Source organism: Notothenia rossii, assembly GCF_949606895.1.
Source record: "Notothenia rossii genome assembly, chromosome: 2".
NCBI classification, from domain to species: Eukaryota; Metazoa; Chordata; class Actinopteri; order Perciformes; family Nototheniidae; genus Notothenia; species Notothenia rossii.
Window position 1 is genome coordinate 82988215 of NC_136904.1, and position 24573 is coordinate 83012787.

General features: G+C 38.4%; 4 protein-coding genes across 5 annotated transcripts; 2 read left to right on the plus strand and 2 right to left on the minus strand.

The window, feature by feature from the left end:
- Positions 1-65: 65 nt before the first annotated feature.
- cybrd1 (cytochrome b reductase 1) lies at positions 66-2716 on the minus strand. The gene is made up of 4 exons (XM_079664753.1): positions 2384-2716; positions 1299-1507; positions 760-914; positions 66-658 (listed from the first exon to the last, which is right to left on the minus strand). The coding sequence occupies exons 1-4, from the start codon at positions 2574-2576 to the stop codon at positions 379-381; spliced, it is 837 nt and encodes a 278-aa protein (XP_079520879.1). The 5' UTR covers positions 2577-2716; the 3' UTR covers positions 66-378.
- Positions 2717-3214: 498 nt separating this feature from the next.
- Positions 3215-8496, minus strand: dcaf17 (ddb1 and cul4 associated factor 17; the record flags this gene model as incomplete). Its single annotated transcript, XM_079664739.1, has 14 exons — positions 3215-3771; positions 3852-4007; positions 4339-4419; positions 4574-4661; positions 4894-5003; positions 5488-5630; positions 5757-5859; positions 6061-6168; positions 6246-6335; positions 6641-6719; positions 6808-6944; positions 7028-7118; positions 7563-7666; positions 8302-8496. The coding sequence occupies 14 exons, from the start codon at positions 8494-8496 to the stop codon at positions 3664-3666; spliced, it is 1593 nt and encodes a 530-aa protein (XP_079520865.1). The 3' UTR covers positions 3215-3663.
- Positions 8391-12461, plus strand: mettl8 (methyltransferase 8, methylcytidine). 2 transcript variants are annotated; one of them, XM_079664751.1, is made up of 10 exons: positions 8391-8528; positions 9510-9667; positions 9880-9971; positions 10061-10392; positions 10565-10614; positions 10817-10877; positions 11064-11203; positions 11558-11664; positions 11821-11886; positions 12152-12461. In XM_079664751.1, exons 2-10 carry the CDS (start codon positions 9516-9518, stop codon positions 12304-12306), a joined length of 1155 nt encoding a protein of 384 aa, XP_079520877.1. In that variant the 5' UTR covers positions 8391-8528; positions 9510-9515; the 3' UTR covers positions 12307-12461. The 2 variants fall into 2 exon arrangements, with proteins under 2 accessions (XP_079520877.1, XP_079520878.1); XM_079664752.1 differs by having other exon boundaries at positions 8399-8528; positions 9513-9667.
- Positions 12462-13337: 876 nt separating this feature from the next.
- tlk1a (tousled-like kinase 1a) lies at positions 13338-24441 on the plus strand. Its single transcript, XM_079664726.1, is given in 24 exon segments — positions 13338-13572; positions 13574-13609; positions 13611-13650; positions 16939-17060; positions 17158-17226; positions 17775-17813; positions 18180-18255; positions 18350-18393; positions 18569-18664; positions 18751-18837; positions 18969-19061; positions 19216-19326; positions 19415-19551; positions 19928-20116; positions 20344-20410; positions 21134-21231; positions 21451-21532; positions 21641-21732; positions 21951-22040; positions 22142-22311; positions 22495-22630; positions 22990-23101; positions 23179-23286; positions 23391-24441. Coding segments are annotated over 24 exon segments (2307 nt in total). The 5' UTR covers positions 13338-13530; the 3' UTR covers positions 23562-24441.
- Positions 24442-24573: the final 132 nt, after the last annotated feature.

The window sequence follows — 24573 nt, forward strand, 5'->3', positions numbered from 1 at the left end:
TAAAATTATCTTTGAAAAGCTTTTACAGAACAGCAACACAAACCCCAAAACAGTAATGGACAGTGTTGTAACATATACATATTTATTATAAAAAAATGTAGAAAGTTTTTGAACATATTTAAAAAATCTAAATATCATAATACAACAGAATTAGGAACATTATGCATTGTTGTACAGTGTATTCCCAGATTATCTCAATCGTAAAAAGCTCACCATTATTTACATATGCTTATAACAAATGTAATTAAACAACAAATACCAAAAAAATGAAATGTGTAAAATAGAAAATATGATATCTTAATTTTTGCTTAAGTGTGAACACATAGGCTACATTCAACACTGGATAAAGTACCCAGTCTTGAGTCAGTTATTTACTAATCAGTCAGGCTGATCATCTAATTTGCAACTCCTCTTCCTGACATCTCCACAGGTCTCCTCATTAGGTACATCAGATAGCTGAGACAAGGCTGGACCAACTTTGCTGCTGTCCTCAAGTCCCCCGTCGGTATGCAGAGTATGCAAGATCTGTTCACTGGGGCGTTTCCAAGACTTTCGAGTGGCAATCCAGAGGATTAGTGCTCCAAAAACCACGAGGAGGAGTCCCAGGACGTTCACAAAGATTGCCTCTGGGGGAGAGTCCTTGTACTTTGGGTTGCTCCTTAGAAAGAAAGTACAAAAAATAAAGTTATGCACACTCTTAAGCAGCATTAGTACTGTGCAACTGGTTTAAAAGCTTGTATTCCTTTTCAAAATACTTACAGACTAAAAATGAGTTTCTCTGTGATGCCCATGAGTGCCACAGCTATTACGCTGGTGAAAAGGAAAAGACCTCCGTAGACATGCAGGGGCATAAACGCTGCTCTCCAGGATGCAGGTGTAAATGGCATCAAGTACATGCCAACTCCAAGAACAAGCTGCTCATTGAAGGAGAAAAAACATCCTCTTATCAGATAACACACTAAAAAGGACTTTTGTTCACCATGACTTGGCATTTTAGAGAAGGTCAAGTGTTTTTTTCCCAGTGTGTTAGTAAACCTGCCCTAGTTTATGTGTTGTTTTGAACCAACCCTTAGCTGCATAAAAGAAAGAGGTACAAAATATAACAGTGGTTTTAACAATAAAGCTCATTTAGGATATGCAAAAGGCCAAACTGTGTATTATTTATAGCAGCAATATAAATACTGCTAAATGAAACCAGGAGCATTGGTTTGTAGACATTTTTCAATATTTTCTGACATTTTATGGAGCAAACTAATAATCCTGATGAATCAATAAACATTAGTTGCAGCCCTATTTACCTGCAGACCGTACAGTATCACAGCTGCGAGGCCCACCCAGCTGTGCAGGCTGTACATGTTGGGGATTTTGGCAGCATTGTGGAAGTCAAAAACTGCCACCATTGATACGACAGCTAGGATGAAGGCTAGTAAATTCAAGCCAGCATGGATAAACTTCATCATCAGTTTACTGCGATGCCAGGTCCAGGGGATTCTGTAGACTATGATGGCTGCAAGAGGAAGTTACTCTGTCATTCTTGATTCAACAATGAAACAACATTGGACACACTTGTTTCACTTTAAAAATTGGCATATCTTCCATTACAATGTTTAAGTAAAGTTTTCATGTACAGTCACGTATTAAAGTTTGTTTGGACACGGTTGGTGATAGTGAACACTTTAAGAAACTACGGAAAGCATTAGGGCCAGACTTAGGAGAAACACCTAAGGAGTAAAGATCTTTATTTTATTTTATAATTTTAGAAATAAAGTTGAAATGTTGGGGAACATTTTTTGGAATGTTAAGAATAAAGAAGAGATACCATTTTGGGAATTAAATCCAATTTGGAAGATTATGTCAAAATGTATAGAATAAAAATCCAACTCTTCTCTTCTTCAACTTTTCTATCCACGAACAAGTTATTCTCAATAATTATACTTTATTCTCCAAATAAATGTTTTTTAAAAGTCTAACTCCTCATTGTTCCTTCCTTATGCATAGCCCTTATACTTTTCCATAGAAAGCACTATTGTCATTATATTAATGACTTTTAAGGTCATGTTTTTGTGAGGTGTAAAGTTCATGCTTCCATGAGGGTCATATTGCTTAAGTTATATTATCAGAATAAACTCATAATTGACTTCCTTAACATCACATACTCAATTTGTGGATGCTACAGTATAAACCTACAAATGAAGTTGAAATTAATTAATCTAACGCAATTTCAGTCATGTTTTTTTAAATATATAAACAGTCAGTGGTAACCTCCCCCTCAGGTCGTTGGTTAAGCGAGTCTTGCGCAAATTCAAATCCTGTTTACACATCTTCAAGACAACCCCCACATTCCGATTGACCAAAACACTTCTTAAAAAGACTAATTTCTCACCTGTTCCTTGCAAGAAAATAAACCCGATCACCATTAGGACCGGATGCCAGTTGAATTCGGCCGGACCTCCATCCCAGGCTAAACCCTCTCTAAAGTTAAGAACCCATCTTAGCACAAATATTATGGAGACCAACCCAGCGGCCGCGGCGACAGACAGAACCACCAGGAAATGTTTGAAGTTCTCCATCGCCATCAGAGCTGGAGCACCGAGCAGCTGCTTCACAAATACAACAACTTCAAGTGGCTTCTGGTGAGGAGGGACCTCTGTCACATGACCCCAAGCTGAGGACGTGAATGGAGGAAACACGTTTTATAAGTTTGGTGTGTTCATAAGAGTTCCAGCAGTGTGACTAGTTGAAGAAAATCGCTGCATCATTCTCTGACCAAAACACTGATGATTCATCTCAGCGTAGGATGTTTTTTGAGCAATGTTTTTGACTCACACATTGCTGCGTTTGAGTAACACGTGTCTTACAATATCTTTGAGTTTCTATAATATTGTATTTCACTTCCTCTGACTTCTTTGGATCATAGGCTGCTGTCCAGAAACGATGGTGATAATGAAAGTCATAGCCGTAATTTCCCAATCGAGATAACCATTTTGTTGTTAGAATGGAGGTTTTTTTAAACGGGGAAAAAAAAAGTTCAGTAAGCTGGAAAGCTATGCTGATGTAAGGACTCTTGGTTGGTACCACACCCATCAATACAATCATAAAAACTAACTTGAGAAAATACATTTAATATGAAAAATAAAGTGATTCAAATAAGAATTAAAAACATTGCAAAATTACAAAAATGTTACGCTACAAATTAAAATCTAATTACAATTTGTTTATGTTTTATCTTAGGCTACAACCAGTGGACTGTATTTAGTCTTTTATAATAGTATGTAAGTACTGTGAATGCATAAATACAAAATATAATCCACTAATACATTATTATTCACTTATTGTAATACTCAAATATAGATCCTTCTAATATGGGCAACATTAGTTATTTCAATATATGTTGATGTCAATACTTTATTACTTTTACTTGAGGACAGGGAGAGAGAGGATGACAAGTAGCAAAGGACCATCATTTACTTATTACCAAAACCCTTTTTTTTTTTTTTTAAAGATAAAGAGTGTAAATAATGTTGATATTTGAGACGGACCAAGTTAATGTAACCCACACATGAGAAACATTGACACAGTTATCCAGATATGTTTAACAGAAAACCTGTACAAAAACAAGCTTTGAATTCAAATATTTATGTAATCTTACAAAGTAAATGGCACTTATTTTCTGGCAGCCTTGAGTTTGTAAACATGGCAGCAGAAGTTGGTGTTCTTTTGTTCAATATGAACAATTGTGTCCTTATCAAAAAACAACTCATGTCGGTACGTCTGAAAGAAAAGATAAGTGCACACATGAACACATGTACACAGACACTTTCAAATTGGTAGAATCACGTTGGGTCACTCACTTCGTCCCATGGTTCCTCCAGATCAACCGTCCGAAGTAACTGCCCACTCTGGTTGTCGTGCAGTCGGATGTGGGCTCTGCCTTCTCCCTCCTCACCATTAGTTACCACCACTGCCAAAAGGTCAAGCTCATCCTCATATTCCACCATATGGAATGTCTGTAAAGTTAAAGTAACATTATTCTGAAGCCATGCAGAGTAAATATAAGGTTGCCAAAGATAAAACATAAGCTCCGCCGTATCCTCCTTTTTAATGGCATTCTCTTTTAAGATCAGATTCACAGCAGAACATCTTGCCTTTACTGACCCTTGTACTTGCTACATACATTAATAATGTAACATTGTGTAGGGAAAGGTTACAGGTGCAGCTAATAATGATGTTGTCAGAAAAAAGAAAACAAGGAGAAAGTTCCTTTCAAACCTGTTAGCACACTAACATTTACTGTAAAAATAAAGATACTGTATCAATAGCTAAAGCATACATTTTTACCTCTAAATCTGGGTCATCATCCAGCTGATGAAATCTTTTCTTCACTGTGCGGCCCGATGACGTGACAGTTACTTGTGAGGGCTAAAGTAGGAATCATAAATATACCATTTAAATCGCACAAATATTGTCATTGTGCACACATGTGATACATATACATTCGTGATACATTAAGTCAAACTATGTCTGTATGAAGCACAGCATACATTAGGCTTAGTAGGTAGATAATGACACTTACATTGTTGTTTCGAAGAGTTGCCATGGAGAAATCCTTAACTACCTTTGATGGTAAACCACTGTTCAGTTCACCTTTGATTTTAAGGACACTTGAGAAAAAAAAACATATTGTATAACAAGTCCAGTATAATAACATAATAAAAGTAAAGAAAGTATCATACTATTCGTTTATGCAGCAAAGGACCACCTCATAAAAGTCGGACGTCTCAGGATGTGTTTGTTTGGATACGTTTGCCTCCAAACCACAGACATTTCACCAGTTTTTCCTTGCAGGTTTCATTCATTGTCTCATGTACTGTAAAAGCTGACTCGAGTACTCACTTTATTGTGGCGGGGCCAACATGAAAGATTCTCCCCGAGTCATCAGGGTGGAAGAAGATGGCATCACTCACTAGAGAGCAGCAGTCCATGTTTTGTATACCATGTATTGCCTAATGTCATATATTTAAAAAGAATTACAATAAATGATTGACTAGGACATACAATATGAATTGCATAGAAATCAAATGTATAGCAAACAGCACTATAAGCACATAACTACAGCTAGGTTGCTCTTTTGTACATTTTTTTTTTAATAGAACTGTACAAGCACAAAAAACAGAGAAGTTTTTATTTTTTGTGACACATGCAGAAAAGATCTGCATAAAGTGGACCATTGTGGGGTTTTGAATAGTGATTACAGATTTGGATCTGTCCTGCTCTGTCCAGCAGCTGAATACAAAGACTGTCACCAACATGTGTGGCCCTTCTTACCCTGACACTTTCAAAAGCTCAGGCCAATTTGGTGTTCCATCAGACAACAAGATTGAGGATATTTTTCTATCATTGCCAGGCATATGCCACACTTTGTATTTAGATGGCCAAATCATTATTGTCATGTTATTGTGTATGATAAAGAGGATTTCTTGAACTTACTAAAGTGCTTTCCTTGAGAGAACAGATGTGGTGAGTGCCTTCGTGGCTTTTATGCGGTGGTGTGTAGATGTAGTGCCACGGGTAGCCTCCAATCTGGAAACTGTTATGAGCGCATGACACTTCAAAGAGCACTGGAGGACAATCTGCACAATAAGACATACAAATTATCAAGTTTACTTTCTAATCTAAAAAAAATGTGTTTGCAGTAAGTAAGAAGATAAATATTTAACACAAAGATAACACCGATCTGGATTCGAAAACAGTCTCACCTGTGATCTGGATATTTACTGGGATGCCAAACGGAGTATCTCCCACAGTTTTGCCTCCAAGAAGTGAACTCTGCTTTCCAAGCATTAACTTCTCTGTCAAGTACTGAAAACAAAGAAAGTACTCAACAGATAGACAGAGCTGTATAAAAGCAAAAATAGTAAAACACTGAATATGCAAACATTCACACATATTCAAATGTTCAACAACTGTGCTATCATGCAATGTTTAAAAATCTGATTTAATCAAATATTCAACTTGCTTAACAGTGTGCACAAAACTCTTTGAGGATCAAAAAATACATACCTTTTGTACAATGTGCTCAAAACTGTACAACTTCACTGACTTGTTGCTGTAAGACACCACAAGGACCCCTAGAGACAGATCAACATCGGTGACCCCATTGCCAAATATCTGAAAAAATAAGATTTACATATAACATCTGCACCACAATTGAAAAATAAGAAAAAAATACAAACAAATCTGGATACCTTTTTGTTGATCTCCAGCATGCCCAGAATTTGTAGGGGGAAGACATGAAAGATGGCCATATGCATCACTGTATTCTGAGTGATACCTGCCTGCAAATAAATAAATAAGAAATAGATGAAACTTGGAGAAAACATTTTAAACTAGCTTTTCAAATTTAAAGAAGTATTCTGAGCTCTGATCAATTGTAATGGTCAAGCTCCATGATTTTGTTTTTGACATTTGACTAGTAATACCTTTCACTGACTGATTTTATATCTATTTTGTTGTATTGACTCAATAAGCCTATTAAATGTGTGACATGCCAAAAATCCATTCACAGCAAGAACCTTAATTACTTTTAATAAAGTGTCCAATCACTCTTCAGTAAGGCACAGAACTTCAGAAAATAACTTACCTGTCGTGCTAAAGATGATTCTTTGTTTTGAACAGATTTAACATAAAATATCTCTTGAGTGACATCCCAACCAAGATACCTGCCAGAACACAACCGAGTATAGTTAACTGTGAATACATATATTCATTTACAACCTAAGAACAGAAAACTCAAAGCCTTGAGGATACCTGAACTTGTGTTTCGAGGAGAGGTAAACTCTCTGCAGCTCTTCTCCCGTTTCAGCCGAAAGGCGACACAGCCAGTTATCGGCCGTCAGAGCCAAGAGGCTGGGTTTATGATCAGAGGGGGAGGCTAATGTACTTTCCTGTCAACAAAACAACAATCTGAATATGAGTTTTTAAAATATTGTCATGGAAAATGCAGCTTTTTTGGTTTAATTTCACTTACAAGCGAGCTCTGACACAACAGGGCATCTTCAAATTTCTCCAATTTAGATCTCTTGGGCAGTTTGTAAAGAAGTTGAGGCTCTGAATAAACACTGGAATCAGAAGATGTAATCACTCATTGTTAGTTAGAGTAAACATATTTTATTATATTGTCTGTGTCCTTTAAATGTTATACCTTGATGCCATCTACTTAAACATCATGACACAATACATTTATGTTACATGTTACTGTAACCACACAGCATTTTGGTATAGATGTCATTAATAAACTGGGTGGAATTTCATCTGGTAACCTAGGTATTGAGAGATAGAACAACAACAACAAATATTACTTTCTTTACTTATGTAAATGATCTGTTTCTTACAGCTTACCTGTAGAAATTCTTAGATTTAGATTTTTTAAGAGATGCATTATGTTACAGTTTAATGCACATTTTAAAGATGTTGTTATAGATCTAAAGCTGAAAAGGTAATATTCTGTATTTTACAGTATTTTTCCCCAAATACTATATTTAGCAAATCTTATTGTTACTCACCAGCTGTAGCAGTTCTGGAAATTTTGTAAGTAGATTTTGCCATCCTGATACTTTATTGTGGATTTTGAGGTCTTGCTCCATGCTTTAATGAACTCCCTGCTGTCCTACAATGTAACAATAATAAGGAGATAATAAATGTATAAAGCGTTCATAAAAACTGTGAATATCTATCAGGATTAGGTTTATTGCCAAGTATGTTTGCAATAATGAAATTGGTTTTGTGTACAATAGTGCAAACATAAACACATTACGAGAAATTGAGATGTAAAGTAATAGCAACTATAGAAATACTATTAAAAAATGGGTACCACTTTACAATAAAGGGTTTATAATTAGGTTATTAATTAGGTTCTAAACACTTTATTAATCATTAAGAACTATTTATAAACCAGTTCTAACATAACATAAGCTATTTAGCCAATATAAGACTTAGCAGTAGCTACAGATAAATGTGGGCTCACTATTTGGCAAGCAACCGGTCACAGTTGCCCTGTTTATCTCATGTCTAATAAAAGCTTATTAATGATTTATAAAGTTTTCACAACCTAATTAATAAATGAATTACTAACTATTCGTAAACCCTTTATAAGGGTAGTCTTATTGTAAAGTGGTACCAGAAAATGTTTTAAAACTTAGATAGAAAAGAAAGTTTACAAGGAAAATAAAAAAGAAATACAACAGAAATTATGAGACATTATTGTGAAAACATGCAGAAATGTGCAAAACAGTCTTGAGTTACCTGGAGGATGATACCTCTCAGGACCCTCATGTTGTGCCTGCTCAGAGTGCCAGCTTCCCGGATACCTCTGCTCCTCCGGCTCAGCAGCTCAGCGGCGTTTACGGCTCCTTTTCTCCGGTACGGCGCCATCAGCAGGGGGCACTGGTTATGTTCTACTACAGGACTGTTTGTTGTAGCATGACAGAAGAAAACCATCCGAGCTAACCTCCAAGAGCACAGGCAGTCAGGTAAGGGCGATATGGTTTCCCTAGTGATAACGTCAGTGCCCGTCACTGAGCTCCATCTCCCCGACAACACTGAACCTCTTCCACGGGTTTAGGGTTTAACGCGGAAAGTTACCAGCTAACGCAAACTAAGTTAGCACCGTTACAGCAGTGCACCAAGACTTCTCGTTTACTTCGTTCCAAAGCCGTTCTTAGGGTTAGTTCCTTATATAACACATAGCGTTCATTATTTGTGTCGTTCAGGCGTGAAAATAATGGATATTAACAGTAAACCGTTGATACACGTTAGTTAACTGTTAACAATCAATGCTAACTGCTCTGTCCCGCTCCATGTTTGTAGTTCTTCTTCTTCCTCTCCTTTTTGTTTCATGGCGGGCTGCAAACCAACGTCTGAAGGTGCATGCCGCCACCTACTGTACCAGAGAGTGTGTAACTTCAAGACTGGAAGACACATTTTTGAATTATTAAATTAAAGTAAAGGAACAAAAAACGGTGCTATATTGTAGAAATTAAACTTGTAACCTGTTAAATAAAGACCAGTTTTTCGTATTTTTCTAAAAGCGTCTTCTACGTGAGGAATTGTGGCACACGACATGCCTCTTGAAGATAAGTGACCTCTTACTGGACAAATAAATATAATGTAGGCCTATGTTTTATTTCATAGTATTATTTTTGCTGTATGGGTTCATTACAGCTCTCCATTCATTTGTGTTTACATTGACTAAAGTATCGAAACAAATACTTTTGTACTTTCATTAATTTGTCAACAAGAAGGTTCAGACTGCTAGTATTTACAGTGCTGCAGTGTAAATAAATACCAACAAATCCCCTCCCTGTAAAACGAAGTATTTCCAGATATGTTGAATTTGAATGTTTGTTATTTGTTGAGGAAAGTATCCTTAATAACTTGTTTGATCAGCTGAAATATGCAAAAATATTGTCAAAGAATTATAAGATACATTAATCTTACTGCTTTTTTTACAGAAGAAAATGCATACACTTCGGAGCCTCTCTGTTGCCAAATTGGCTAAAGTTTCCAGCAGATTGTTTTCAAGACAAAAGAGCTCAGGAGGAAGACCTTCAGCCCCACTGGGTTCACGGATTCTGACAAGTTCTGATGACGTCTTTAAGCACAACATGTGGTAAGTGATCAAATGTGATAAGACTTTAATTAGTCACCAATTTCTTGTTGTTATTATGGAGAAAGCAGGATTACAGAATAGGTGGAACCACTTTTAACCACACTGAACGGAAATTTAGGGTAACATTTAAGTGATACATTTTGATACAGTTTGTGATTTACTATAGTTGAGCAGATGTATTAACAATTGATTGATAATGCTTTATGTTTTAGGGATCATGTGCAATGGACAGAAGAGGATAAAGAAAACGCACGGCAGAAGGCAAAAGAAAATTCCTGTACACAAATTCCTTTAGAGGAACAAGGCAAGAATGTATTCCCGCAAAAATATTTATCCAAGTTTTGATTGGGGCTAGCCTTTTTTTGAAACTATCCTAACATCTTTTCCACACAGGAAAATTTGATACCGAGGCTTGCCAATACTGGGACAAGTTTTACACGATGCACCAGGATAAGTTCTTTAAAGATCGCAAGTGGCTGTTTTCAGAGTTCCCAGAACTGCTTCCTTCAGGGGATCATCCAGAGTTATACCCACAACCTACTGGAGCCAGCACAGACACAGAGACCAGACACCGGCAACACAACGGGCCCAAAAACCATGACAGAAATACAGACGTCCCCAATCATCAAACAGACTCCTGTCAAGAAGCAGCACTAGAAAAAAACCCAGCTGCCATACAGTCTAACACATTCCCTGGCCAGCACGCATCACACAGGATCTTGGAGGTTTTCAAAACTCACATTTATTGATTTGAATATGATTGTTTAAATATGAATTGTTGCATCTGGACTATTATACAATTGTGATATGAAAACAGTAGCATGCTGTTAGTTGCAATACTAATACAGCACTTAGAAATGGATTTAAAAAACAACAAAATATACTTTTTCTTTACAGGTTGGATGTGGGGTGGGCAACAGTGTGTTTCCCATCGTTAATTCCATAAAGTGAGTAAAGTTTGAGATATTTGCATATAATCTACATCAATTTGGTTACATTATCAGTGCAACATGTTTGCAAAACATTTCAAATAACCAGAATAATGGCCGCTAAAATAGCTAATAATTATTATTTACTGCGTAATCCTTATGTCAGATTCATGAAAGTACTGTACTATATTTGTAAATAATGTGATTTTATGTTTCACAGAGGGACAGACATATTTTTGTACTGTTGTGACTTCTCCAAATCTGCCATTCAGCTGGTCAAGGTAAGCTTTTCTAAAATTGCTTGGTATGAAAATGCACATAACTGCTTTTAGGTTAATTCAAAGCAATACCTGCAATACAAACACTAAACTCTTGCTCCAGTCTGTATCTCAGCTATCATTTAGAAATGTAGTTTGTGTGACTATCAAACCGTTAGGGTTCTAGCCTGCTTTTTTTTCTCCATGTAGGACCATCCAGACTATGATGACTCTGTGTGTCATGCTTTTGTCCATGACATTTGTGAGGAGACCGCCTCCTTCCCCTTCCCTCCTCAGAGCCTGGATGTTATTCTCGCAGTCTTTGTCCTCTCCTCGATTCATCCAGAGAGGTAGTTGAAGGTTAAAGGACAGCAGAGTCTGACATAATTTCTCACCTGCCAGATCTTTTGTTCTATATCTCATTATAAAATCTATATGTAACTGTATAATATCACTGAGTACAACCTTTACTCTATAGTGGTTTGCTTTAAATGTAAGGCATGGTGGCATACATATTTCATTGTTTTATTTTTGTTGTTTTACCAAATGCATTGCCCATGCATAAGCATTGTCCATGTACAGTAAGACATGTCAGCTCAATACTTCAGTGCTGTTTGTTAATTTATATACATCTTGTGTTTTGTTCGTTAGCTGAAGTCCTGTTGTTCAAGATAATTTTTTATTCATTGAAATTCCGTTGACAGATTGCATGGAATTGTGAACCATCTATCTACATACCTGAAACATGGAGGGATATTTCTCTTCCGTGATTATGGGAGATACGACTTCTCACAACTCAGGTTTAAGAAGGGTGAGTCTAGAACTAGTAATGCACACCTGAATAAAGCCATTTAACTAACATTACACGTGTGTGTTGTATATTCTGTATTCCCCTCTGTGTGTGAAGTGTTTTTTGCCAATGTATTCTATTTTATCTTAAACCGCTTAACCTTTTAATCCTTTACAGGACGGTGCTTATCAGAGAATTTCTACACACGTGGAGATGGAACCTGTGTCTACTTTTTCACTAAAGGTATTTTTGGTATTTTCTTGTAAGTGCAAAATATATTTATTGACAGGACCGTTAAATTAAAGAAACATTAAGGTCTACTTTTTTGGGTACTTGGAGTCAACAGAGTATGTAAGCCTTAATATTTTTAAGCATTTAGATTTTTATAAGATACAATAATACTTTATTGTCCGATCAAGTCGGAAATGTTTCAGTACAAAATAACAGTTATGTTATCTAACAGTTATCTCTGGTTACTGACTTTTATTATTTACTGTATGCTTTGCAGAAGAAGTTCATAAACTATTTTCCAATGCTGGATTGGAAGAAATTCAGAACCTGGAGGACAGACGACTTCAAGTGAACAGAGGAAAGAAAGTAGCAATGCACCGGGTTTGGATGCAGAGCAAGTACAGGAAATTATATCCACCTTCACCATCTTGACACCCAACCCAGCACAGCAATGTTTGGAGCTAAAGACCTTTTTGTATACTTTGCATCTCATTCATTCTACCCTTAGGAAACAGTTTTAACCAAATGAGTATACGTATGTACTATAACGAAACAGTTTGCAATAAACATACAAAACAAAGAACAAAGATGTGGTGTTGTCTGGTTGCTGTGCCGTAGATCATTGTATTAGTTTCCATTGAAAAGTTATGCATAAGCTTATAAGGAATTTATTGAGTGAACTTGGGGTTAGGTCCACAAGGGGAAATAGTTGACACTTTAAAATGGGAAACTGACTGACCTATATGAATCTGATACAATCAATGTTTTCTTATTTTCATCCCTAAATTGTGCTTAATATAACCCCCACAATGATAGTTGTGCATGATACAAATACTCATGACATGTCAAAATCCTGTTATAAATAAAACTTTTAACTTATTATTATATTACTTTTTAAAAAGTCTGCATTACCTTGAAAATATGTGTCTGGCCCGCCTCTTTACATTTCAAATAGTTACATTGTTTATACATATATTTTAAATAACAATTGTATCACCCATGTTCTATTTCTTTATGTATTTGTCTTGCCTATTTACTATTACACCAGATTCCTTCAATATGAAAACCAACTCAGCATAAAGTAAAGTAAAAATGATGAGATGCATCAAACTTCTGAAATGTAAGAAGCATAACTTATATTTCCACTTGTTTTCATGACTGAAATGGGCAACCTCGAAATGATGGTATGATCCAAGAGCTATTTAAGATATTTAAAGAAAAATGACAGGCATTTATTTAACATTTTAAACATCATAATTTCCAGGTTTTTTTCATCAGTCCACAACCCGTACACTAAATGTGGCTGACAATAGTTACTGTGTACAGTGAATACAATGAAAAAGTAATCTGTGTTTGGACTTTATTCTTCATGTTGACATTGACGTTAAGGAAAAATGTATCACCCTCGCGATAAGAATTTTGCACACGATGCATGACGTTTCATAGGCAACCACTTGAAGACGGAAAGGTGGCCCCGGAGCCAGGACACACTGCTGAGGTGTGAAGAGGTTTGTGCCCTAAAAACATTATTTAATACACTTTTACTCACTGGCAGTCACCCTGCCCCTGTTAAAAGACCCGTGTTATGTCAGTCGGTTAATTTCGCAGCGTGTGTGGAAGATTAACTGCCAGTAGCAACACAGGAAAAGTAGCTTGATGAGTGTCCAAAGTAGTGGAAGTTTGGAGGGGACGCCATCTTTGGTCCCAGCTCTCCACGTCCCCAACACGGACTGTGTTTTCAGCAACATACCACGGCAGGGGTGAAGGCCCGGGAAGGTATTGTTAAACGTATTGAGACGTTCATGTCTTTACTACTTGCTCGTTTGGGTCATTTTGTGCAGAAAGAAAGGGAATTGTGTTTAAACGACCGAGCAAATGTTGGTGGCGAAAGCAGCTTGCTAGCTAACGTTACCCCAAAGCGTCAGCTCCAAAGTCAATTGAGCCTGTTTTTGGCTAGCTAGTAGCACCGAAGACACAGGACCGTCTTTCTGTGCCCAGGCCAGTGCAGTAACCTAAAGAAAAATGCGTGCATAATGGCGATAAACCTCTAGGAGAGCAGAAAGGTTATCCGCTGTAGTCGGTGCATCCTTTCTTTAAGCATGCTGAGAGCAAACACTAGACAAGTTGCATATAGATGTACAATCATTCAGTTAATTCTGGAAGAGAAATCAAGTATTTCATGGAGAGGGTTAACGTTTTATCACCGGATAAGTTAGGTATGCATTGCACTGTTAGCAATCCTTTGTGTGTAGCCTAGATTGTGATGCTTGCCTATCAATAGTGGTCTCAATATCTGTGCATGTGCAACTGCTGTTAATCTCAACGGTTCTTAAATTGAATTTAAACATGACAGCATGCATCTAACATTATGTGTAATTATGGTATTTTAAGGAAACCCTTTTTTTGTATAGATTATACTGATGATGGGTAGCTTTGTTTGACCTTTTTTGTAATAAAAGTAACTTGGAGGAAAGACCTCTAACGCTAGATTCCCCAACAATAATGAGGGGTGCACCCATGGGAAACAGACTGTGCAGCATGCTAACACACGAAATTAAGACATTATGCTTATTTGGTCCTTTTGGTGACCTAATAATGTTCTTACTTCTTGCACTCTGTGTTTATTTACCGCATGTTGCAATGATGCAGGACTTTTACTTAGCTTTGGACATTAAGGGAGCTTCAATGTGTCCTTGTTTTATAATGCTTTGGTTTACATGTATCAAAGGATGGCTATAAAGAGCACTTTTACATATGGGAAATTGGGAGACTATTGCTCATCTGTGTTGTTGCTTAAATTGCCAGTGAGGGAACCAAATTCATCCCAGTTTTTGCCAGAGATTTTTTAGACTTTTCGTGTGTGTGTGCCATAAACAGGTGGTCACTCTGCTGAGCAGCACGGAGTTAAAATGACATTCAGAGCAAGGGTTGTAAGGGTTCAACCACGTGTTCCTGCAGGGGCTTGAATATAGATAATAGTTATGCACTGGGGCATTCACATTAAACAAAGGGAAGTCCAAGAGGAAAATGAAATATGTGCTATCTATTTGAATTGGATAGTTGACTGCTAAGTGAGGAAACTTGTCTTTGTGATTATAGGGCTACAAAATAAGCTTTGTTGTAACTCATAGCAAAAATAATCTTGCTCTTTCCTCTAGTTATAAAGTCTTCAGCCAAATAGACTGCAAGATTGATGAGAAGCCACAGACCCATCATGGGAAATATACCAAGCATACAGTGTTCCTCTTGCCTAATTGTTACTAAGATGTATCCTATTAACATATGTATCTCCCTAACTTAATTTACACCCACACAACTTGGTCAACAGTATGCATGGCTAACTTCTAAAAATATGATCACTGCTTCTGTAGTCTGAGGTATCATTTAATCTTAAATGTATCAAAACAATGATTGTTTGACTGGAAGTGATTTTGATGTAATAGCATGAGCCATTTTGGGACACCTGCTTTATCATCTTCTGATCTGAAAAGTAGTTGCAATTGCAATGTTGTGTTATTTGGTGCTGTGATACTCAATTTAAAGCCTGCGGTTTGCCGTAAATTGTGTATAACTGGGCCTGCTGAACATTTCATAAATCACAACAACAAATATAAAAAGAGTGAATCAAAATAGACCAATAGAGCTTGTTTATGGAGAAGCAGTTGTCAGGGGAGGATCTGTGGACCCCAGACAGGGGACCCCTGTCAAAACGTTAAATTGTCCCCCAGGCAAAGCAAGTTGACTCCCTGATTTAGTGAGTGGGCTGAATTATTCCTGTTACAAAACATTTCTTCAGGAGCTTCATGTTTCCCATTGAAGTGCAGGTCTTGCTTATTAGCAGACAGGGTTTTTGTTTTGGAAGATATAAGGAATGGCTTTTTGTTTAGCTGTTCTTCCTAAGACTTGATTTGTATCATGCAATGTCTTTTGAACACTGAAGCTATGGCCCTTAATTAAGTTCAGCTTCCGTGCTCTTCTAAGATTATGGACAAATGTTCAGAGGTCTGAAAATTGTATATTTGTGGTTTTATTTGTTGAGGAAGGAAGTTGACTAATCACTTTCCACAACCACCCAGGGACTACGTTTGTTTGGTCTGTGTTTCTTTAATTCACATGTTGTAAATAAATGAGCCATTCAGACAACCATATTTTGATATAGGAGTTATCACTTCCCTTCATCTCAAATATTTGTTGTGTTGGTTCCATGAAGCATTTTTTAAATGAATGACAAACTGAGATCATCTTATTGGTGTTATAATGACGTCTTGTGTATTTTTCCTCCACCTTCTGGTATGTTACACGTTTTCAGAGGTGAACACTAGCTCCATGTGCTGCTGTCAAAGTTGATTTGGTGCGTGGCTTTAAATGGATTTCGAGTGTTAGCATGTTTGTCTATTTCTGGTGCACATTGCTCTTTTGATTAATCTTTGTTTGACCACCAATATGCCCGTTCCCAGCTGCTTTTGTTATTTTGTTAATATCAAGCAGACTTTCTCAATGTGTACTGTTCCCCTCCATTTAATTAGATTCCTTTTTATAGATTCAAAATGGTTGTCTCATTAAAGCACAGGTTTAGTGGGCAGACCCCTCTGAGTCAGCAGCAGCAACGCTGAAGCCCAAGGAGCTCACGTAACAATCCCACAGGAGTGCAGTATTCATCAGGGCCGAGCAGTCAAAACACAGCTCGTGGATTCTCATCATAAAAGTGTTTGCGCTACAGAGGCACCTGATACTGGATATCTCCTCTGCAGTTTGATGTATCATACATTATTTGGATGACCTTTTTATTGTTATTGTAGCAGGAGTTAGCGTAATTAAGAGCTTGCTTATCTCCCCGGTGCCACAAAGGGGAATCTGTCTTGGATATGATGACTAGGGAATGTTTCAACATCTTGACCTATATTCTGGTCTAGACTCAAATCTTATCACCTGTTTGTGGTTGTAACAAAATAAGTCTCCTTCTTAACAGCTTTGTCATCTGCTCTTGAGTGGTTGCATTAAAAGCTTCAATTAATCTGATGCTTGAATAACTGACACAATGTGAATTGTTACTAATCCTCCCAGGCACCATGGATGAGCTGAACAGCCTGGATCCCCGGAGACAGGAGCTGCTGGAGGCCCGCTTTATGGGCGGGGTCAGTGGGAGCACAGGGGGCAGCACAGGTAGCACAAGTGGGGGAACCAAAGTGAGTCAATATTCAAATTTCGCACATAATAATTGATCCGAATACTGTTGTAATTGGCAAAGCTTTGTCTCATCCTCCAATGTTTTTTTTCCCTCAGGGTTTGACCAATAATGACTCAAATCACAGTTTTGGAAGCATGGGATCCTCAAGCGACAAGGAGTCAGAGGTACATTGAACTAATGACATATTAGAAAATCATTATTTTAAACAAGTTATTTCATTATGTAAGTCCTTGTTATGGGGGCGAGCAGAGGCAAAATGAATGAACAAAATGGCCCACTTATAATTTCCCATAAGATCAGAGCTGGAAGGTAGACCAGTATGTCAAGGATTGTTGTATGCATCCTAAAATACAAATAACTGTAGCACACTTTAAAATATTCAAAGAGTGCTTTAGGACTGTAACTAACGATTGTTTCTATTATGTACTACTCAGTCTGAATTTTAGATTAATGTTACATTTTCTGAGTCTATACATGTCAGAAAATAGTCAATCCAGTTTCTTCAAAGTCCCATGTGATGTCTTAACTCGTCTTATTTTGTTCTTCCAAAACCCAGAGAAACTCAGCTAAAGATGCCATACAATGTTTTGAATGAGCTCCAAGGGTCGCACGAGATCTGCAGCAGCAATAGTTCTTGCTTCTGCCTGTTCTGTTTATCTGCGCACATTTTTATTTTTGTTTGTCTTAAAATCTTGTCTCTTTCCCCTTGTAGGGGTCAGATGTGAAAAGAGGCAGTTCTCCTGCATACTCGGTAGGTATATTAAGAAATCTTGAAATTAAACATTATTGCTATTTTGTGGTTTATACCGTTGGGATTACCATTTAAAAACCAACTAATGTGGCATTGCAGTTTCATAAGTCAAAATAAAATATTTTATTATTAAATTCTGTCATGATTATAATTGGCAGCAATTTTATATCAATGAGTCATATTTCAATGTTAAAAATAGTTTTTATGCTGCCTTTTCATTGTAAGCTTTATTAGGAATAAGCCTTTGCGTTTGTTTGGACCGTTCACACAGGTGGACGCACTGTTGTATTACAGCAGAGAGTATAAAGCTCCTAATCACATTCTGTATGATTGTTTTTCAAACAAACATGTCAATCTGTCTTTCAGACCCCGGAGAAGAAACAGACAGACACACCCAGAGGAAGAAAAAGGAAACCTGAGATCCAATCAGAGAGCAGCCAAGGTGAGTGTCTTTGTGTTGAACTGGGAACACATTTGCTCCTGCTTACAGCATTTCTGTCAAATATAACGTTGATTTCCCTCTTTTCCCTTCACAGGAAAATCAATTGTGCGAGGACCCAAAATAAGTGATTATTTTGATGTGAGTTTTCATTGTGGTGCAGACTTTTCATACATTGAAATGAAGTGTTGAGCGAGTAATGTGGGCTTTATCAGTCTTTCAACGCACTGGAGCAAGGTCACAAAAGGATCCCTCAGTGGGTCTAAGATGATCAAATGTTTGGCAGTGATGTCACCTTTACTCTCCTAACCTTTAGTTTCAGGGAGGAAACGGGTCCAGTCCTGTGAGAGGTCTCCCACCAGTGATTCGCTCGCCCCAAAACTCACATTCCCAGTCCGCTCAGGGTATCGCTGTGAGTTCCTCTGAAACTTGAACTCTCCTTTGCTGCTCTTTTGCTGGAGTTGCCTTGTGATAAAACTGCTCTCTCTTCTGTTGCAGGTTAGACAAAATAGCTCATCTCCTACTAGTCTGTCGTTTGGGGACCATATGGCGCATCCAAAGCAACAAGCAGTCAAATGTGTTCAGGTGAGGACGGTGTTTGTGGATAGTTCTGGACACAATCAGCTTTTTCCTTATGCTATTGAATGTGTGTGACGTATGTGGGCAACATTTGAATCCACTTTTGTTATTTTGTTTATTTATTTTGTTATCTCCAGACTGACCTCACAGTGTTGAAGTTGGCTGCCCTTGAAAGCACTAAGAATCTAGACCTTGAGAAGAAGGAGGGGAGAATAGACGATTTGCTACGGGTAAGGCAAAGGTCTTCCTCTGTTTACTAGACTGGGCTGTACATTTTAATGTGAAAACATCATAAACAGTGTTTTTAAGATTTTCAATATTTGATGGATTGGGAGAATGCTATAATGTGTGCAGCTGCTGATTTCAGTTTGTTCTGCTCTTCAGGCAAACTGTGATCTCAGGAGACAGATAGACGAACAACAAAAATTACTTGAAAAGTACAAGGAACGCTTGAATAAATGCATCACCATGAGCAAGAAATTGCTCATAGAAAAGGTAAATGGAAGGATTTGTCTTAACTCTTCATATAAACTCAATATATCTATGCAAAGCCACATTCAACATGTTTGAAATGGTTCTGCAGAGCACCCAGGAGAAGCAGTCCTGTCGGGAGAAAAGCATGCAGGACAGACTCCGTTTAGGCCATTTCACTACAGTGAGACATGGAGCGTCGTTCACAGAACAGTGGACTGATGGCTATGCTTTCCAAAACCTTGTGAAGTAAGAGGCTTTTACGGGAATGATGTTGTTCATGTATTTGTTTTCTATTTGTATGTTTACATTTTTTTTATAGTGATGTAATTTCATTCAAAAAAAATGTTTTGTATTATATTTTTTGACAAAGGACTCCTTATTTACTCTGAGAAGACTTTTATAGTTAAGCGTTTGCTAGTTTCTCTATAAATAGAACCAACTAACCCAAACATATATTAAGCTTCTGCCACAAACAGTGAATCGGGTTTAATTACTAAAATACATAGCCTCAAAATTACCTTACAACTTACATATTTACATCTTCATCATGGTTTCATATCACATCAGTAATGTTTCTGATCTCATCTAACAAAAAACCTCCATTCTCTCTTTCCATCTGCAGACAGCAAGAGGGTTTAAACCAACAGCGAGAGGACATCGAGAGGCAGAGGAAGCTGCTGGCCAAGAGGAAACCTCCATCCTCCAGCAACTCCCAAGCACCAACCACAAACTCTGAGCCAAAGCAACGCAAAACCAAGGCAGTGAACGGAGCAGAAAGCGACCCCTTTCTAAAACCCAGCCTACCTCAGCTGTACGTTCAGGCGTGTGTTCATCAGGAGTTTTACAGCAGCCGTTATCCTAGGAAATGTTTGCTCAAAGAATCTATAGTTTTGTTTCATTCTTATTCATCGTCTGCTGTTGTTGTACAGAAGGTTTAACAGGACTGAATGCACAGTACATGAATAACCCAATGTCCTTAGCATGTCCATGTTTCCTTAATGACATGAAGTAATGGTGATGTTCTCTCTTCCTGGAAAGGCTGACACTAGCAGAGTACCACGAACAGGAAGAGATCTTCAAACTGCGACTCGGACATCTCAAGAAGGTTGGTTCAATGCTGATCCCGATGCACTTGATGATAAATGTATTATTCTTTTTCGGGGGGGGAATTTGTCTTCCTGTGCAGTACATGCACATGACCTTATGTATTTGTTCATTCCCGCATTCATATTCATACCCACCTCTTCAACTCTGCTTATCCTTAAACCTGCCCCTCCCCCCTCTGAACCAACATCCTCCTGACTGCTTTTCTGTTTTTTGTTTTTTTTGTTTTTTGTTTGTGTTTTTGTTGTTTTGTTTGTCGACCTGACTCATAATGTAAAGCGTCTTTGGGTCTAGAAAAGCGCAATATAAATCCCATTTATTATTATTCCATACATCATAAGTACCCAGTAGGACCCAGAACACACTGGGGATAAAGGGCTGTTTTACACAGTTAAGAAGTCAAAACCTTATTAGAGTGGATACAAAATAATTGTACATATGTAGTCTGATTCTCCCGCTTCCCAAGATAAACCACGGTTCCTTTTGATGAGCATCCCACTAAGGATCGAGCCATCCTCTAGTCTGTTGATGTATCCTTTGTTTTCCTGATGAATAAGCATCCCAGAAAGCCACTGACAGACTCTGAACCAAGTCAACTGTTAATATTTCACACAGGAGCTGTCCGCTGAGTAGAAGTTGGTTTTGATTAGCTCCTCTCCTTGTAGTCAGAGTTCTGAAGTCACTTCTTAGCATGTGTGTGTTGCTGTGCTTGAATCATTTATAGGAAGAAGCTGAGATCCAGGCGGAGCTGGAGCGTCTGGAGAGAGTGCGCAACCTTCACATTCGGGAGCTGAAGAGAATAAATAATGAAGACAGCTCACAGTGAGTCTGAATCAATTCCTCTCGCAGTCACTGCAATGACTTTGGGACATGATGCACACACAAGGCCAGTGTCCTCAGCCATCGTGGGGATATTACCTAACTGCCCACAGGAGGAAGCTTCCCTGTCGCCTTCCACATTGGTCGTGTATTGTCACATCAAAGACAGACGCATACTATACGTCCTTTCAATGATTTTGTGTTGTTTTTTTCCAACCAAAGATTTAAAGATCACCCAACGTTGAATGAACGATATCTGCTCCTATACCTTCTGGGAAGAGGGGGCTTTAGTGAAGTTTACAAGGTAACCCACAAAGTGTTGATGACATTCATAAGTGTTGTAAAATATTCATTTAACGCTCTTAGCCGATGTTGCCATATAATTCACCTTTTTTGTGCATTTATTGTGCAGGCTTTTGACTTGACTGAGCAACGCTATGCTGCTGTGAAAATCCACCAACTCAACAAGAACTGGAGGGAAGAGAAAAAGGAGAACTATCACAAGTATGTTGGCTCAAGTGGAAATGTGTAACCTCAGCTTCAGTATGCTATGATTACTGTTTCAAATGTAGTGACGCACTTTCAAAAGTTGTTCTTATATCTTTGACTTTCAATGTGTTATTCCTCTCCACAAGCTCCAATGGCAGAGTCGGTGCTGGTTCTTTATTCTGTCTTTTCGTGCTTTGGATATTAAAGGAGCATTATTACCTTCCGCTCCACAGGCATGCATGTCGAGAGTACAGAATACACAAGGAGCTGGACCACCCCCGCATCGTGAAACTCTACGACTACTTCTCACTGGACACAGACACGTCAGTGCAGCATTCTTGATCTCATACTTCCATCACTTTTCACTTGTTTCCTTTTACACGTGGGCAGAACTTCGTAGTAAGTCTTTTTCTCTATTCACTAGGTTCTGCACTGTCATGGAGTACTGCGAAGGCAACGACTTGGACTTCTACTTGAAACAGCATAAGCTAATGTCTGAGAAGGAGGCACGGTCTATAGTCATGCAGATTGTGAATGCACTAAGATACCTGAATGAAATCAAACCTCCCATCATCCATTATGACCTCAAGCCAGGTAAACACGCTGCCTGGACGACGGATGACTCCCCTCACATTAAATACTAAATGTTTATCAGTAACTCTGCTTCAACCCACTAGATAACTGACACTTTATTTTCACACTGATTTAAAGCAGTCATACGATGTGATGGTTAACCATTTATTTTGTGGTACCGACTTGTTTTACTTTGATATCAAGGCAACATCTTGTTGGTGGACGGCACAGCCTGCGGGGAAATCAAGATCACTGACTTTGGTCTGTCAAAAATCATGGATGACGACAACTATGGCGCGGATGGGATGGACCTGACATCTCAGGGTGCCGGGACCTATTGGTGAGAGGAAACGTCCTGCATCTACATACATCGGAACATTCACTTCTATTTGAATTCTTTCTAACTGGCACAAAAGGGCTGATTGCTCCTGCCTGTTTTCTCTGTAATAACAGTGATGTTATAAGTAAGAGTTGTTTGTTATTAACTTGTTAGCAGTCCCGTGGGGTAGATCTTTCTCATTTTGTTAATCATATTTTTAAAACAGATCTTACATTTCCTGTTAGAAATCTTGTTGATAAAAAGTAAGGAGTAACATTTGTTAAATTGATGTAGTGGAATACAGTATATGTTCAAAGAAGCATACAAATGAAATGTGCAAAGTGACTTTCTGTTAAACAACTTGTTTCCATTCTGCCTAGGTACCTGCCTCCCGAGTGTTTTGTGGTCGGCAAAGAACCTCCAAAGATCTCCAATAAGGTGGACGTGTGGTCTGTAGGCGTTATCTTTTTCCAGTGTCTGTATGGGAGGAAGGTAAGGAGGCCCCACAGATTCTTCCCTTGAATGTTTATTTCTTTCATGACAGTTAAGCATTGCTCCTCCTTTTTCAGCCTTTCGGCCATAATCAGTCACAGCAGGACATCCTGCAGGAGAACACCATACTGAAAGCTACAGACATTCAGTTCCCTGTCAAGCCTGTGTCCAGCAATGAAGCTAAGGTAGGTGAACTTGCATACAAAAGGGAAACGGATGTTTTAAACAAGTATTTTATTATCAAAGAAAGAACATCATGAAACATCTGACACATACATTTCCGTTCCAGGCCTTCATAAGGCGGTGCCTGGCGTACAGGAAGGAGGACCGGGTGGACGTTCACCAGATGGGGAGCGACCCGTACCTGCTCCCTCACATGCGGAGGACAAGCTCCTCTGGAAATCTGCAGATGAATGCTGCTGGCTCAGGACCAGCCTCCTCCAGTATCATCTCTTACTGACTGACTCTTACTCTGACAGAAAGGATGACTGACCAAGATGCTCCCACGAGGCTCTGGCCTGTGGGAGAGGAACCGGCCGGCAGCAGGTGGAGCAGGACTCTAGTGGATACATCTCTCCGGGCCTCCTCTGACCTGTGCCAGGCTTCTTCTTGTTTACCAGGGCTTGATCGATAGAGGGACAGTGAGGGGATGTTTTTAGAAGGACATGGGTAAAAGGATCTTCTGAGGGTCCGATTAAAGCACTGAAATGGAGGACGTACCTTGAAGAAAATGTGATTGGACACTGTTCAGATGTCGCAGATGGATGAAGCCTTAAAGGACTTGGCAGCCCACCGTTTAGATGAAATAACAAGGTCCTGCCAGGTTGCAAGTGATTCAGCTGCTAGAAGTTAATTAACTGTGAGGAGAGGACGGTCATAGTTATGTAGAACTACAAAGATTTCACTATTGATTTGGCTAAATGTTTTCTTCTTCACAAATCTTAGGCTTTAATTTGAGTTACTTAGCCATAAGAATGTAATGTGTAGCATACAAGGGGCATCTAGTGACGTGTAGGTTGGGGCAGCTTACTTACGTTTAATGCACAAAGTAACCAAATGTAGAAAAATGACAATGTATAAAATCCTATGCAGGAACATTAATTAACAGATGAATCGGAAACTGTGTATGCTGTACAGGGAATTTTAAAATGTTGAACTGCAGCAGTAATGTGTACAAAGAGGTAAAATGTCCCCATGCAAAACTAGTCTCCTGGAGTCTTTAATTTTGCTGCTTTGTTGCTCTTACTTTTTCAAGGGCTGTATGTTCCACTTTGGGTACAAATTGTACAGTTCTGCTAAAGAGTGAATAATAAATGCCAGGAAACACTTTTCTCTCTGAATGGCACTGTATAACCAGTCTGTTCATTCTAAAGCTGATAGTACACTACATGTTAGGCTGCAATCTGTAAGCATTTGTCTCCATAGTCTGCCATCCAATGAGATTACACTGACACTCTGTGGCTGGCTTTGGT